The following is a 14,631-nucleotide window of genomic DNA, read 5'->3' on the forward strand; positions in this document are numbered from 1 at the left end:
TTCATTGGAAATTGAAACTGAAAGATTACCTTTCCAAGAGTAATTTTCTCTTCTGTTTTTTTCCTCCTCAGAGAATACAAGGACTTCAAGTCAGTAATTCTTTAAGCATGTTTGGACAATCCATAGCAAGTGGCATTGATGCAGATAACAATGGATATCAAGGTGAATTAAATAATTTTGTTTAGTTTTTATTTTTAAAAGAGTAGTGAATTGTAGGGAACAACACCTACCATGGTAATTGTTACTTTTAACAGAAGCAAAATCTGTTATTAGGGTGACACATCACATCTTGCATTTTGAGAAGAAAGAGGGGAAAAAAAAAAAAAGAGGTAAAGCTAAAGCCAAGCAGTCAGTTTTCAGTCTTCTAACTATTTAAGGACTAAGAATGATGTAGCAGTAAGATTACAGTACACAAGAGGAAGAAAAACATACTTTTTATTTTTACAGCCATCTCGGGCAGCCATGTCATCTGCCAGTGTCACAATGGACCAGTTTGGGCACTGGAAGGACATTTGCTGTCTAGACTAGTGCGCTAACCTAAAAATCTTACTGGTCTTCATGTAGTCTGGGTTTTGCCAGGAATCACTGAGCTCCTTGACTCTCAGACTGTGTGAACAATGCAGTAACGTGACTTAGGGCGCTCAGCATTGGATTAAGACTGTTGCGGAGTTCTTGTGGGCATGACACAGAAGTGCTAATTTGGTGTAAAACAGCTTAGCTGGTTCCAAGTGTATAGTCATTGTTTTGTGCATATTGTCAAAATATTTTGACATTTTGCAGATAAGGGTTATGTCATGTATTGCCTGTCCTGCCCCTGTGGGTGAAAAAGCATAAAGTTACTGTGAACTGCATGTCATGTGCTCTGGTTAAGTCAACAGAAAAGTTATCCAGGTTAATTTGTAATGCTGGGCTAAGAGGTAGTGCACAAGTAGTCTGCTGCCAGGGCACCCTGAAAGTCACATCCTCAGACCCTTATATCATTAAGAGTCATCTGATGATTCACTTCCGCTACCTTATTTGGGAGGTATATATACTGTGTATATTTCTTTCCTTATTGCATGAATAGTTTTCAGTTAGTTTGGAGTAAATTAAGTAATTTTTTTTTTCAATCTCTCTGTGTATGATTTCTTACATGTAATACAGTTACAAATATATAACTGAATTGTTTGTGTGTATAGCAACATTGAATATTTGGCTTGAAAAGAAGGCAAGTACCTCCTGTTTAGCCGAATTTATTCTTTGGTATCAGCCACTTAAATGTGGAATAGAAATCAAATTGTCACATTACCAATATCTGCAAGTCCAGCAAATTAGCATGCAACGTTAATGGACAGTGGACATTTGTGGAATCATCTTCTAGGCAGAGAAGATCACCTTTAAATGTTAGCATATGCCTCCTAATAAATAAAGGGCGAATGCTGACCAGAAGGTGAATATGCTGCAAAATACTTGTGCCTGAGAAGTAATTCCTGTTGACAAATTATGCTTACTGATCTATTTTTTTTGTACAGATGTAGCAGTTGGTGCATTTCTCTCTGATTCTGCTGTTGTGCTTAGGTGAGATTGCTACATTTCAGTGCTTTTAAAGACTATACAGTTTAACTATATTTTTAAGTGCAATTTAATAAAACTCAGTAGTATATTTTAACCTTGTGATACTCTTCTTGGTGTCTTGAACTTCAGTTACTAGGCTCTAGAATGCTCTACAACTGAAACATTTAAGTAAACACCTTGAAGAAAAAGGAAACAGCATTCTGAAACTTCTTGAGTCAACAAGAATGTGCATACAACTATTTGGATTCTGAAAAATGCAGATAGCTTAAAAATTATAAAATATAAAAATAGATTCTGTCAGAGATTGTTAGATTCTGCAGAGATTCTGTAAGCTCTTCCTGAAGTGTTTTGTGAAAGTTAACTCTTTTCTATTCTTAGAACAAAACCAGTGATAATTGTTGAAGCTTCTTTAAAACATTCTAATTCAGTAAATCGAACTAATTTAAACTGCATGGAAAATGACCAGCCTGCCGTCTGTATGAATCTGAAGATATGCTTTAGCTATACAGGACGAGAGGTACCTGGTTATATTGGTAAGCTACGTGTAAAAAAAATCCAGTATATGTATTCATTTTAAATGCACCTATTTACAGAATAATGCTATTGGTATTTAGTGGACCATTAATCTGAGTTCAGTATAAAATGAAAAATTAAAAACATGGATACCTTTTTTAACTCATAATTACCCTATAACATCAAGCCGTTACACTTTTATTCAATTTAGAATAACAGCACATCCCTACTAGGACTACTGGAGTTACATGGCCTAGAAGAGATAGTGATGTTAAAAAGGTGAGATACTGTGAGGATGAAGGTGGAACTCCAAGTTGTCTTTTGCATCAGTGATGTAGTCTAAAGTTTTGACGGCAACCGGTTTAGACAAAGAAAGACTAATTTTTAGCTAGCTATAGCTGGGTTGTGATGCTGAAGAGTTCAGCTGGGGCTGTGCACAGCCGTTTAGTACTATTTTCACATGAGTTTTGCAGCAGTACTAAAGCAGTACAATCACAGACAGGCTGATTCCAGTATCTGAATTAACTTGCCTAACAGTGGTGTGGTTAGATTCACGCTCATACTTTTAAACTGTGTTGTAATGATGCCGTTTCAGATGGTCCCTTTCATAGCATCATAATAACTAATCTGTCATTTTGATGGGTTTTTGAATGAGCAAGTATGCCATTAAGGTTCACAGAGCAATGGAGGGCACTTATTCTGTGGACACTTTCTTTTGCATAGTTGCCCAGGGACCATATTCAGTTTTGCACAGATCCCAACAGGTGTGTCTTGCCAAGTTTGTCTGAACTTTCCACATGCAAATGTCTGGTCCGTTGCTTTGCAGTTATGTAGGGAACTAATGGTGGGTGAATATCTTTTCTTAATGTGGAATCAAATCAGCATGATATTCAGCTGTCTTCTAAAAGCAGTCCTTCCAGACATGGACCAAACCATACGGGACTGCTGTAGGATGCAGCTCCCACTTAGCGATAGAGAAAAGACATTCCTCAAAGCAGCTCAAGCACCTGATCGTACCATTATGGAACATTATGTGAAAGGGACTCCCATCAAAATTACTGAAAAATATATCTTGTATTATATTTTATAATAATGCATATTTTGCTTTTGCCAAAAAAAAAATGGTAGCGCTTGAAGCAATATCTATTGGAGGGAATATTTATGGTGAACTTATTTAAAATAATTTACTGTCTAAATCTGACTGTATTGCCTGGGTGCTTTTAACCTGCTTGCCATGTGCTATCTGTAAACTGCAAACAGCCCTGCAAATACATGGTATACAAAATTGAATTGCTTAAATCTTCTGTATGAGAATACACAATATCCTTTAGGAACACTACAGAGAACACATCCAATGATGAACTGCAAAGTTTCAAGTTCAGATCTTTTGAAATGCATATTTGTTTTGAAAGATGAGCAGTCAGACTGGATTACCCTTGCTGGATTTGGTCATAAAACTTTTCAACTGAAATAGAAAAGACTAGAGGAAATTCTAGATATCCTAACTCAACTTTTGGCAGAGATTAAGAAGTAATAGATCGGTAATGCTCTGAAATTTATTTGCAATTTGTTATTAAAGCAATTGATGCTAACTCAAATAGAAAAAAATGAAGTTAAGCAATATTTGTCAGTGTCTGACTTACCTGTTTGTTGGAATTTAATGTCAGCTCTTTTTCTTTAAGTAGATTTGGTAGAAAACTATAAATATAACTTGACAAAACTATCCCTGATATAAAAGTATGTCTTGGAGATCAGTCATGACACAATCAATTTTCAGAGGGCTAGAAGCTTTCGTTAGGTATGGATTTATGTCAGAGAAGAGTTAAGTAAATGGATCTTACAGAACATACTTAAGGAAGTGAGTCAGAAGATGTAATTTCTACCACAAAATCATGAAAATTATAACACAAGTTTTTAACTTTATTTTCCCCTCGTTTTATTTTGCAGTATTGCTTTATAATCTGAGCGTTGATGTGAACAGAAAAGTGGATACACAAGGAAGATTTTATTTTTCCTCCAATGGAACATCTGATACAATCTCAGGAAATGTAAAGATTTACAGCAAAAATATTGCTTGCAAAGATCATCCAGCATTTATGAGGGTAATGGAATTTTCAATATATATTGCCCTGTAAATCCTTTATTCTCCTTTGAAAAGCACACCTGCTGCAAAACAACCTATTTTGTTTACAATTGCATTACATCATTTTGGAAGTAAAATATTTGTGCTCATAAGTTCCACAGTTAATATATTTTAATTCTGATGCTTTCTTAGCTTTCTGTGGGGAAGTCAGTGGGTCTGCCATCTCTTATGTCAGTGAGAATGCACATAATAATCATCATCATCATCATCATCACAGTGATGAAGTAGGACATGAGCATTCTTGAAATTTTTTCACCCTTTTTTATGGATGACAGATCATAGATCAAGACCAGTTTGGAGCAACCAAGAAGATATGGTATAACATATCTTTTCTGCTCAACATTTCCAATGGAACTTTCCTGTGTACTCCTTAATGCAAAATCTTTAGACTTGTACTTACACAGATAAAATGTTTATTATGTTTTGTCATTTGTAACTATTTCAAAGAACACTTGTATGGTCTTACTGCCCTTTTTACTATGAGTAGATAAGGTAGTAAGAAAAGAACCCATTCCTGATCCATAGGAAGTGAAATGAAGGTGATTGATAGAAGAGAGTCTGTAGTGTGGTCTCTTATGCGAGTTTGTTGCAAGGAGCCAAAGGCTAGCAGAGCATGAAGAAAAACACTTGCTTGGAAAGGATAAGAAGAGCACTCAAGAGAGTTTCATGAATGAATTTAGAGATGAACAATATGAAGAATGTGCACTGTGCTGAAAAAGTGATCTCTCTACTCCTCTGCTCACAAAGTGAAGCCTGCACAGATATGTCCTTCTCCTGGACATATCAGCCTCAGAACTGGACCAGATTAGTAGTGAATGTGGTTATAGTTCTTTGTCTGTGAAGGTGTAGAGAAAACTGTGTTGTAGAAGTAATCTGCTGGTAGAAGTGCTTCAGAGGAGAAGCCACAGAGGTAGAAGTGCTGCCAGGGCAAGTGGGCATTCAGCACGAGGCTGTTGGAGACCTGCAAGATGTCAGCTAGCCAGGGAGGCCTGTACCAACACCAATAATAGAGATGGTACCAGCTACTCAGCAGAAGGAAGTTGACTGTTAGAGTTTGATCCAACAGCAACCATCCTTTGAAACTGAGGATGGTACTGACTCAGAAATAAGTTAGTAAGAGTCTAGTCAGTAAGACCATAACTTGCAATGGTAGTCTCAAAGGCACTGTGCCCTGGAGGAAATGAACTGTTGTATTCATGCTTGATGTATCCCTCTGAAAGATGAACAAGGGACCTGTCTTGAAAGTAAAAACAACTGCAATCAGGGCAAGGATATAGTATTTTCAAGGCCATTCACTGGACAAGAAAGAAGAGAAGTTATTCAGTCTATCAAACATTTTAGAAGCTTGCCTATTCCAACAAAATTTTTCAAGAATAAATGGGAAGAACTTGAAGTCCTAAACCACAAACAATAAAAACTAGCAAACACAGAGGAACCATGTCTTATTAAGTCCTATAAGACATTATCTAAGGGGGGGAAAAGAGTTCTTTAGAGAAATACTAAGGAAGGGAATACTTAGGTGTAAGGGGAAACAAGAGTAATGAAATAATGGACCAGTTTGCCTAGCCTTTTCTTTAAAATCCTCAAGGTAGCAATTCTGTGACCTTTTGAAACAAACATCTATTAGGATGTCTGGTGTAGTTGATCCTGCGCAGAGGCTGGGAAATAGACTTAATTTTCTACAGCTACAAAAAAACCCACAGGCAAAAAGTCTTCCATATATTTATTTTCCTTCTTCCTTACTTTTACTTTGTTGTTGTTGTTTATGACACCATTAGAAGCCAATTCTTCACGATAAAGCTTCAGGGTAGAAAGGAAAGCTTATGTTATCTACTGGAAAATTGCCTAGATGCATCTCAACTGGTAGTTGCACCTAAGTGAATGTTACTTACAGAAGCAATGGCAAATTGCCACTTACTTATAAGAGTTTTGTAAGCTAAGAGAGATCTGACTGACAGCTGACCTTGTACAGATTGCCATACCAGCATCAGCAGGTATTTGTGTAGGAGGAAGGATATGATTTGGCTCATCACTTCCTATAGTCTATCATTAGTATTTTTTTCTCCATATAATTAAATTTTCTTTTTAATTCTTAATTAATAGCATTCCAAGCATCTCCATCCACCCACTGAGGTTTCTGTACTTGTATGAAGCTCCTAAAGTTAAATAAGTGTGAATGTCTGTCAAGTACAGTCCTTGCAAGAGACGATGTACGGTTTATGTATTTTGAGTAAAGACTAATTAATAGCTAATTAGTATAATGGAAGTAATATAAAGCAGATGCAGGGAAGACCTTGAGGAAAATCATTATGAATTAGATAATATGTGATTTGGCCAAAGCAAGCTTGCAGATAAGAAATAAAGTGGTGGCCATGTGGAGGGACAATCAGTGTCTGTCTATCTCTTACACTTAGGGAATAATTTAATCAGGTTTGCTATTGTTAGTACTCTGTGCTTCAAGCTGTTCAGTTTTTCACAAGTAGGTAGTTTATGCTCTGATCTGCAACATTCCTACACAGTCAAGACTTCATGTACAAAATAGTAATTTATTGAGGAGTTTAATCTTTTTAATACAGAATAGGAAATAGAGGCAGAAAAAGAAAATGCAGTCATGACCTGATTTAGTGGTACTGTGGGAGAACTCCTTTTGATTTCATAGAGAAATATCCATGGGTTTTGACTGGCATTATCCCACTGGTTAACTTCCTCTATTTTAGCCAACTTTTGCCTGTTTTTCTATTTGGGCAATACAGCATTTCATAGGTGTGTAAGGCAGTATTATTGACAGAAATAGGTTCCCTATTCAAAAAGATTGCTTTCAATAAAAGAATCTTCCATTCTGAAATGCCTAATGCTGTCATTGAATGTATTATGCTTTTCTGCGTTTCTGATTACCTCTTTCGGCGACGAAGATGTCTGGAAAAGTATATGAGCCATATGGCATATGAAATTATTTTACATGTAAAAAATAAGTGTTCCTGTTTAAGTTAGTTCTAGGGAACCTTATAATCTTTAAAACATAAGCATACATGTCTTGTCTTATATGATTAACTCATTAGGTTTCCAATTTTCATAGAAAGATGTAAGGGATATCTTGACTCCTGTACATGTTGAAGCAAGTTATCATCTGGGGCATCATGTTCTACAGAAAAGGAACGCTCAAGAATTTTCACCCCTTCAACCTGTTCTTCAACAGAGGAAAGAAAAAGATGTTATAAAAAGCAAGGTTAGTGTATGAGTTCTCTTTTTTTCAAATGCAGTAAATAAATATTCATGTTTTAATCTTCAGTTAAAAAAAGCTTCACACATCCATAGCATGTGAAGGAGTGCATTTTCATACCAGCACCTACTGCCTTGATCTTAATTAATAAACCAGCATTCTAAAAAAATGCCTAACTCTTGCTGGAAAAAAAAAAAAAAAAAAAATCTTTGCAGAACTGGTATACAATTTGTATTATGTTTTTTTTAAAAAAGTACATGCAGAGAACTTGCAAGAATATATAATATTGTATACCTCAGAACACACTCTTTGACATATTCATTCTTTTTCAACTAAACAGGATGAGTCACTTTCCAGTATAAAATTGTTCTTTAAAATTAATTCTGTGTTAAATACACAATATCATGTTGGTATTAATCTTGAAGTGTTTCAACAACGTTGCTGAATTTCTAGTTCTGTGAAGGTATTGAAGATTTTCAAACACGGAGTCTGGGGTAAAGACAAGTGTCTTCTGTATCCTTAAATGAGTATGAAATCAACTCTTTTTCAAAAAAACCTTATTAAGAGTTAATAGACTTTTACTCTGACTTAAGCAAAAATCAGGATGCTGTGAATTTTTAACTACCAAATGGTCATAAACATACTAGGACTTTTGACAAACAGTAAGCTTCATGTAATTCAATACAGCTGACTATCAGAGCTCTGAGAGATATAAAGCTCCTTTTCAATGGCATGCTTTTCCTTGTCATCTTCATACAAAATTTTGTTTTAGAAACTGCAGAGTTAGAAAGAGGGTGTTGTTGAATATAGTGACATAAATGTGCTCTATAGCATATTGATAACCAAGGCACAGACACATGGAACTCAGGATGTCTCTGATCTCATCGAACCTTACTTAACAGTATGGTAAGTTGGTGTAATGAAACTCTTGCAAAAGTTAATGTGCTGATCATAGGAGAGACTGCAGAGGCTGGATCCTCTAAAACACCCTGCCCTTTCTATGTACTATTAAATAATCAGCTGAACACGCACCCACTGGTTTAACTGTGTGAGACTGAGTCTAGAAACCTCTGGGTGCACAGATTGTGTTTGGAAAATGGCAAATCATAGCCTGATTGGCTTGTTTTCAGAAGCAAGAGCTACTAGCCAATTCCAGATACTTGGTAACATGGTGATAGGTGTCTTTCTTTGGAAGTACTTCTACTCACTGGAATATGCAAAATACACTAAAGTGCTTTTATTTATTTGTCTTTTATAGTTTGTTTTCGCAAGATTTTGCTCCCAAGAAAATTGTTCTGCTGACTTAAGAGTTTCTGGAAAAGTTGCTTTTCCAAAGTAAGTATAATCTGGCTTTCATTTTTTTTGAAAGATGTTCGGTAAGATTTTACCTAAATTATTCCTTATCTTTTGTATGTAAAGAATGTTAATTTGCAAAAGTAGACTATGGACTTCCTGAGGAAATATGAGTAAAGCTGTGTTTAGTTGAAGAATATTTTTAAATCCTAAACCTTCCAAGAAATGTAACAGAAGTCTATATAACTGAAGAACTGTTCTTGCATGATTAGGAGACTTTGCAGCTCATAAAATATATCTTCTTCACAAAAAGGTAAACTTGTATTTTACACGTCATATATAACTGGGCTAAGATACAATGCACAGTGCATACTCAAGATGTAGACATGATAACTACTGTGAAATTGACAAGCTGTCAATTATTTCTGCTGCTCTTATGACGATACTGTACTTGCACTGTACAAAGAAGATACTTCAGTTTTGTAATAAGACATTGTTATTTTATAACTGAATTAATAAATATAATTAAGTGGCTCTTTTTCCTCATTTACTTAAGAACATTACATCTTCAGTTTTATACTGCTGATTGAGACACCAGATGGTTGAGTATTATGTGAGGTTTAGACTTCTTTTCTCTACATGAATTAGCTTGTGTTTTCCAAGATTAATTTTGGTTTGTGATTTTTATTTTTTTTTATTTACATCCCTATTTTTTTTTTTATATACCTTTTAGTGTGTTTCAGTTTTTCCCATACCTTCACTTAGGTATAACGTTTAAATCCTGTTATTATGCAAGATAATGAATGTACTTTCAAAGTATTTAAATACAGTTACCGTGGTCTTGCAGAATCTGTGTTAGGCCAAGCAATACTTTGTGAGGTGTACTTCTGTTTAGCATCATCTTTGGAAAGTGTTAAGCTAAGCTGTGTGCCATCGTTTCTAGCCAGAATGGGTTTTAATGATTTGATTTTTAAGTTGTATTTTATTATCACAACCTTTTTGTTTATGGAATATTATACTTCAAAGCAAGAAATAAGAGTTGTTGGTGTGAAAAAAAGAGAAGCGTTACTTCTTGTGGATCTCAGCCAGTTAGGTATTTTGCATGTGACCTGGTTTTTCTTGTGTAATTTATCACTTTTAAAGTTGATTCTACTTTAATCGAGATACACTAGGTTGAACAGCCTAAAATGACACCGAAAGATGATGACAATCACATAATGCTGATTAATCACACCTGTGTGATCCTGAGCACAAGCTTTTACATCTTCACAGATTTCAGAATAAGATTAGTATCTTTCTGCCTACTTTAACGCGTGGCCTGTAGCATGAGTCTTAGCCCTTCCATTTGCTTAGCCTTATTTTATTTGAATGATCATAAACTTTTCAGGAAAAGAGGTGGTGCAGCATTTCCATTCGTGACATTAGCAGTGCAGTTTTGTAAGTATTTCAAAGCTCTAAGAAAGAAAAACAGATTACAACGTTCTTGCTTGGCATTAGGTACTGGTAGCAGATTTTCAGTGTAAATAAACAAGCTAAATATCTTGATAAAGTGTGAAGTATCACCTTGAATTACATTGTGCCCCTAGAATCTCGATTAAAAACTAGTTAGCTGTGAAGCGTTAATTTATTTTGTCTAGACAGAATGCATTCATTATCCTTGAACAGGAAAGCCAACACTTTTAGTTTTAAAAGAATGAAATCGAATAGGGGTGTCAACATAATGCTTTACTCACTGAGTTATGAGTCTTCATGTATACACTATCATGTTTTGTTTAACTTGCTTAGATTTTGGCCTGCTCTGTAAATTTCTAGTCCGCATCATGCATTTTTTAATGAAGAATGAAATATGATTACCAGGGAAAAGCTCCAGTTCAGCTTTGTAGTCCCAGATGTGCACCTGGTGCTTTTGTGTACTTGTGTGTTAAGCTGGGAGGCATCTTTGTGACAGCATCTTGTTAATGAGCTTGTGTTTAATGCATATAAGAGGACTGAATGGTAAGCATAGAACTAGTAAACCAGCTTTAAAATTTAACCTAAACTTAATCAAGCTACTGAAATGTTAACATTGTGTTTTTCTTTAATTTGCTTTTGTCTTGGAACCTATCTGCTTATGCAGTGCTTTTACCTTCTGTTGCTTTTCTAAGTGCCAGCTTCTTTCCCAAAGGTGTTCAGTGACTAATGCTTTGGTTTCAAGCCAGAATATCTGATAAATGTCTATTTCTAGGCAGCTTTTCTACAAGTCTTAATTAAACTTTAATGTCAAGCTGAAGTTTACTTTTAGCCCCCCCACAGGCTGGCTGTACTTGTAACGTGATTATAGAACATTACATCGATCATCAGATAGGCTTGTTCACTTGCCCTCTTTGTGCCCTGTTTCATGCTAACCCCATCCTATACTTTGTGTACAGAGTGCATTTTGAAATAATGTCTGAAAATGCTGTAGCGGTAGCACATTGCCTTTCTCATCTGTAAAGGAAAGGACAGGACCCATCTTGTAACAGCCAGAAGCACGGCTGGTCTGATAACAATGTTCTCATGTTAATAACCTCAGGCCTTGAAAAGCACAGTACTGGAGCTGACCGTCAGGTGCTACCTGGTGTAGTACCTTCAGGTACAAGACTAAATAAATTTCCTAATGATCTCCAGCTAAGCTTTGTCAGAACCAAATGAAATTTACCTAAAAGAGCCGTGGAGGAAAATTTTTGCATACAAGCTGTATATAGAATTACTTTTCACTTATTATGATGCTAATTATTTTTGTAGGCCTCATGATAAGAAAACATACCTCGCTGTTGGAAGTATGAAGACTTTATTGTTGAACGTTTCTCTCCTTAATGTTGGAGATGATGCCTATGAAACTGTCCTCCACATTCAGATCCCTAAAGGTCTTTACTTCATCCGTGTTTTAGAATTGGTAAGAACAAAAAAACCTGTCAAACAGTAGACCTTTGATATTTTTCTTTTTCAGCCAGACATTTTTCAAATTATGTTAATGGACTGTTGACTTTCTTTAGATACTGACAACCTACACCCACCAAGCCCCCCAAAAAGCTGACAAAACTCACGTTTTTAAGTTCTCAGACTTCTAGCTACCTAAACCATGTGCAATTTAATCAATGCAAGTGACTTAAATAATTTCAATAACAGGATGTGATGGTAACAACTTGAATAATAAAAATGTATTGTTTTTCTAAATGTATTTCAGGACATTACTGATGCATTTTATCTGATGATCATGTTTTCGGTGATCACAAAGACCTCATTGAATCTGCTTTTTTTCACAGATACACAGTCTTATGAAGAAGTCACAAATGTTATTGTTTTCTCTTTCTGCTTTTTGAAATAACTGCTCTCTGTGTAGAATCCTCCTGACACCTTTCTGAGGTTGGCTTTAATCTCGAGTGGGTCTGGGTCTGGTGCATATGCCTTAGCTTTACGGTTGGCGAACAGAAGATGAAGTAATAGGATACAGTAATCAATATTAAGGATATGTTACAGTAGTCATGAATAATACGATTGTTCTGTATATTTGCATCAGTGACATAACACACGCCTAGTTCAGGGAAATAAAAATCCCCCAATTTCAGCATGTGCATGTAATTTGAAATGTCTGAAAGAAACAGTTTTATTTTAATCACTAATAATTTATCCTTTATTTTAGGAAGAAAAACAGATACATTGTGAAGTGTTAGATAAAGAAAATCATGCAGTGAAACTTGAATGCAGCGTTGGTTATTTATATGTAGATCAAAAATCAAAGGTAAGCTATGTATGAAGTTCCTAGCTTTAAAAATACCCTAAATATGAGGATTTTCAAGGGGCGAAAAAACTTCAGAATCTCTCCTTTATTCCCAGCTAACTTCTTTTGTCATGTTGGTATCTGACTCTCTCTGCTACTTTTAAAATTAGTTGCTTAAACACTCTCTAGACTAATTCATTAAGGGACAATGTTGTTTGTATTATGCATCAGCTGACTGGGCTCGGCTTCCTACACAACTGAGCTCGCTATGGCTATGAACAAATGCGTTAGGTCAATAGAAAGGCAGCAGAAGAACAAAGAGCAAGTATTCTGTTAGTATGAATTTTTTTTACAGCAGAAAATTCTAAATGAGTTCAATAAAATATTTTTATTTAAACTGTGTTAGGACACACTATCATTTGACATGAAAAAAATTTTATTTGTTCTACAGCTGGATTTTAGTTTCCTCTTGGATGCAAGCTCATTTACCAGAGCAGACGATGACCTCAACATCATCATTAATGCTACCTGGTAAAGTCTAATAAAAATTGCTCAATGAAAAATGTTACTAGCTTTGGAAAACAGAATAGGGAACACTGGAAAGACTTCACAAAGCACAATTGCAGGAGAGCACATTAGCTGCAAATCTGTAGAGAAAGGGAAATTACAAAAAAGCCCAGATAATAGATACTTAAATAATGAGCAGGTTTCTCTGCCTGTATAAAATGTTGTGGGTGGCTTTTTTTACTGCCTGACATGTTGTTACCAATAAAATATTGTTTTAGTAAGTAGAAAGGTCTGTTTAATATATGTTTGTAGAAATAATGCATAGCATATGATGATGCATTTGACACTCATTTTTCTCTCATTGCACTTTTATAGTAAAAATGAAGATGGGAACATGTTGCTGGATAACACACTGACTTTATATGTACCTCTAAAATATGAGATAGAGTTAAACACTCATGGGTAAGTCAGCTATTGCTGTACCTGCACATCCATGGAACTGTTGTCTTGTTACTATTCTGAATTCCCAAAGCTTTTAAGCAGAAGCATGATGTAGCTGAAAAATCCTGGGAATGAGATGGCACAGCTATCCTGGGGTCTGACCCATACACTTCTAAGATTTTGTTTCCACTGCTGTGAGATGAGACCAGTGAGATCTATGGTGCTTCAAACATGTCTCTTAAGAGACTAGTATTTTTTAAGAACAGGAATATTTTTTTATAGACGCAGGTATTTAATAAAAGCATAGCAGATCCTCAGATTCCTTGCTTAACATGGACCATATTCTGGGTTTGTGGTGGGGCATTCAAGGAGCATAGTTTTGGGTGAGGTCTTGTGACTTCTTCTGATTCAGCTGCCTTTTTAAGAGGAAAGAGTACAGAGGTAGAGAGGACTTCTACTCAGTGTTCCTAGATTTACTTAAATGCAACCTCGGGTATTTCTTAGAACCAATCTTACTGGAGATAGCATGTAGCAATGATATATAGCAATTCTATTAATTAACAACTTCTAAACCATTGCAGATTTGTATCACCAGCTTCATTTCTTTATGGAACAAATGAGAAAGATTCATCAGTTGCATGTATGAAGGAGAATATCAACTTCACTTTCCATGTAAGAGGTTTTTTTCTGTAAACCTTGTTATCCTTGTTTTGAAGGTTAATGCTTAGATTTCCAGTGTATCTAGTGACAGTCTGCACAGTCAATAAGGGAACTTTTTAAGAGCACAAGGGCAGTGTGAACAACTTTAGTGCAGTAGTGATGGGAAGTGCTGTTTACTCCCTCTTTGAACACTTTTTTTTTTTTTGGCCTGAACAATCTTCTACTGAATGGTCAGAGAAAAAAATACTTAGCAGAAGCATGCCTGAAAGTGGTAGAGCAGTTCTGACTTGCCCCTTCTTCCATTAAGAAACACTTTAAAAAGAATCATCTTACGGTAAGCAAAAGGAACTAGGACCTCCTTGTAAGAGGATCTATAGGTATCAGATTTGTCTCCAATGGATTCAAATCAGGAGCTAGACATTAATCTCTCCTAGTTCCTTTTGCATCTTCTCCCAGAAGGCAGTCTGTATGACCTCAGGGTAGTCATCGCAGATTAGCACTGCGCTGCTCATTGGGTGCAGAGAAGTGAAGAGTTCAGTAAGCCTACAGAATGAATTAAGC

At 35.7% G+C, this 14,631-nt stretch overlaps 1 protein-coding gene across 1 annotated transcript in view; it reads left to right on the forward strand.

The window, feature by feature from the left end:
* ITGA4 (integrin subunit alpha 4) overlaps window positions 1–14,631 on the forward strand; it is a 39,192-nt gene that overhangs the window by 18,794 nt on the left and 5,767 nt on the right. Inside the window, exons 12-22 of the mRNA XM_086466293.1 lie at window positions 72–162; window positions 1,512–1,557; window positions 1,933–2,087; window positions 4,015–4,169; window positions 7,287–7,436; window positions 8,689–8,765; window positions 11,487–11,637; window positions 12,385–12,483; window positions 12,914–12,993; window positions 13,345–13,431; window positions 13,992–14,082. Coding sequence (XP_086322419.1) covers window positions 72–162; window positions 1,512–1,557; window positions 1,933–2,087; window positions 4,015–4,169; window positions 7,287–7,436; window positions 8,689–8,765; window positions 11,487–11,637; window positions 12,385–12,483; window positions 12,914–12,993; window positions 13,345–13,431; window positions 13,992–14,082 — 1,182 coding nt within the window. The remainder of the gene's footprint in view (window positions 1–71; window positions 163–1,511; window positions 1,558–1,932; window positions 2,088–4,014; window positions 4,170–7,286; window positions 7,437–8,688; window positions 8,766–11,486; window positions 11,638–12,384; window positions 12,484–12,913; window positions 12,994–13,344; window positions 13,432–13,991; window positions 14,083–14,631) is intronic.

This window comes from Leptosomus discolor, chromosome 5, assembly GCF_034619465.1.
Source record: "Leptosomus discolor isolate bLepDis1 chromosome 5, bLepDis1.hap2, whole genome shotgun sequence".
Lineage (NCBI taxonomy): Eukaryota > Metazoa > Chordata > Aves > Leptosomiformes > Leptosomidae > Leptosomus > Leptosomus discolor.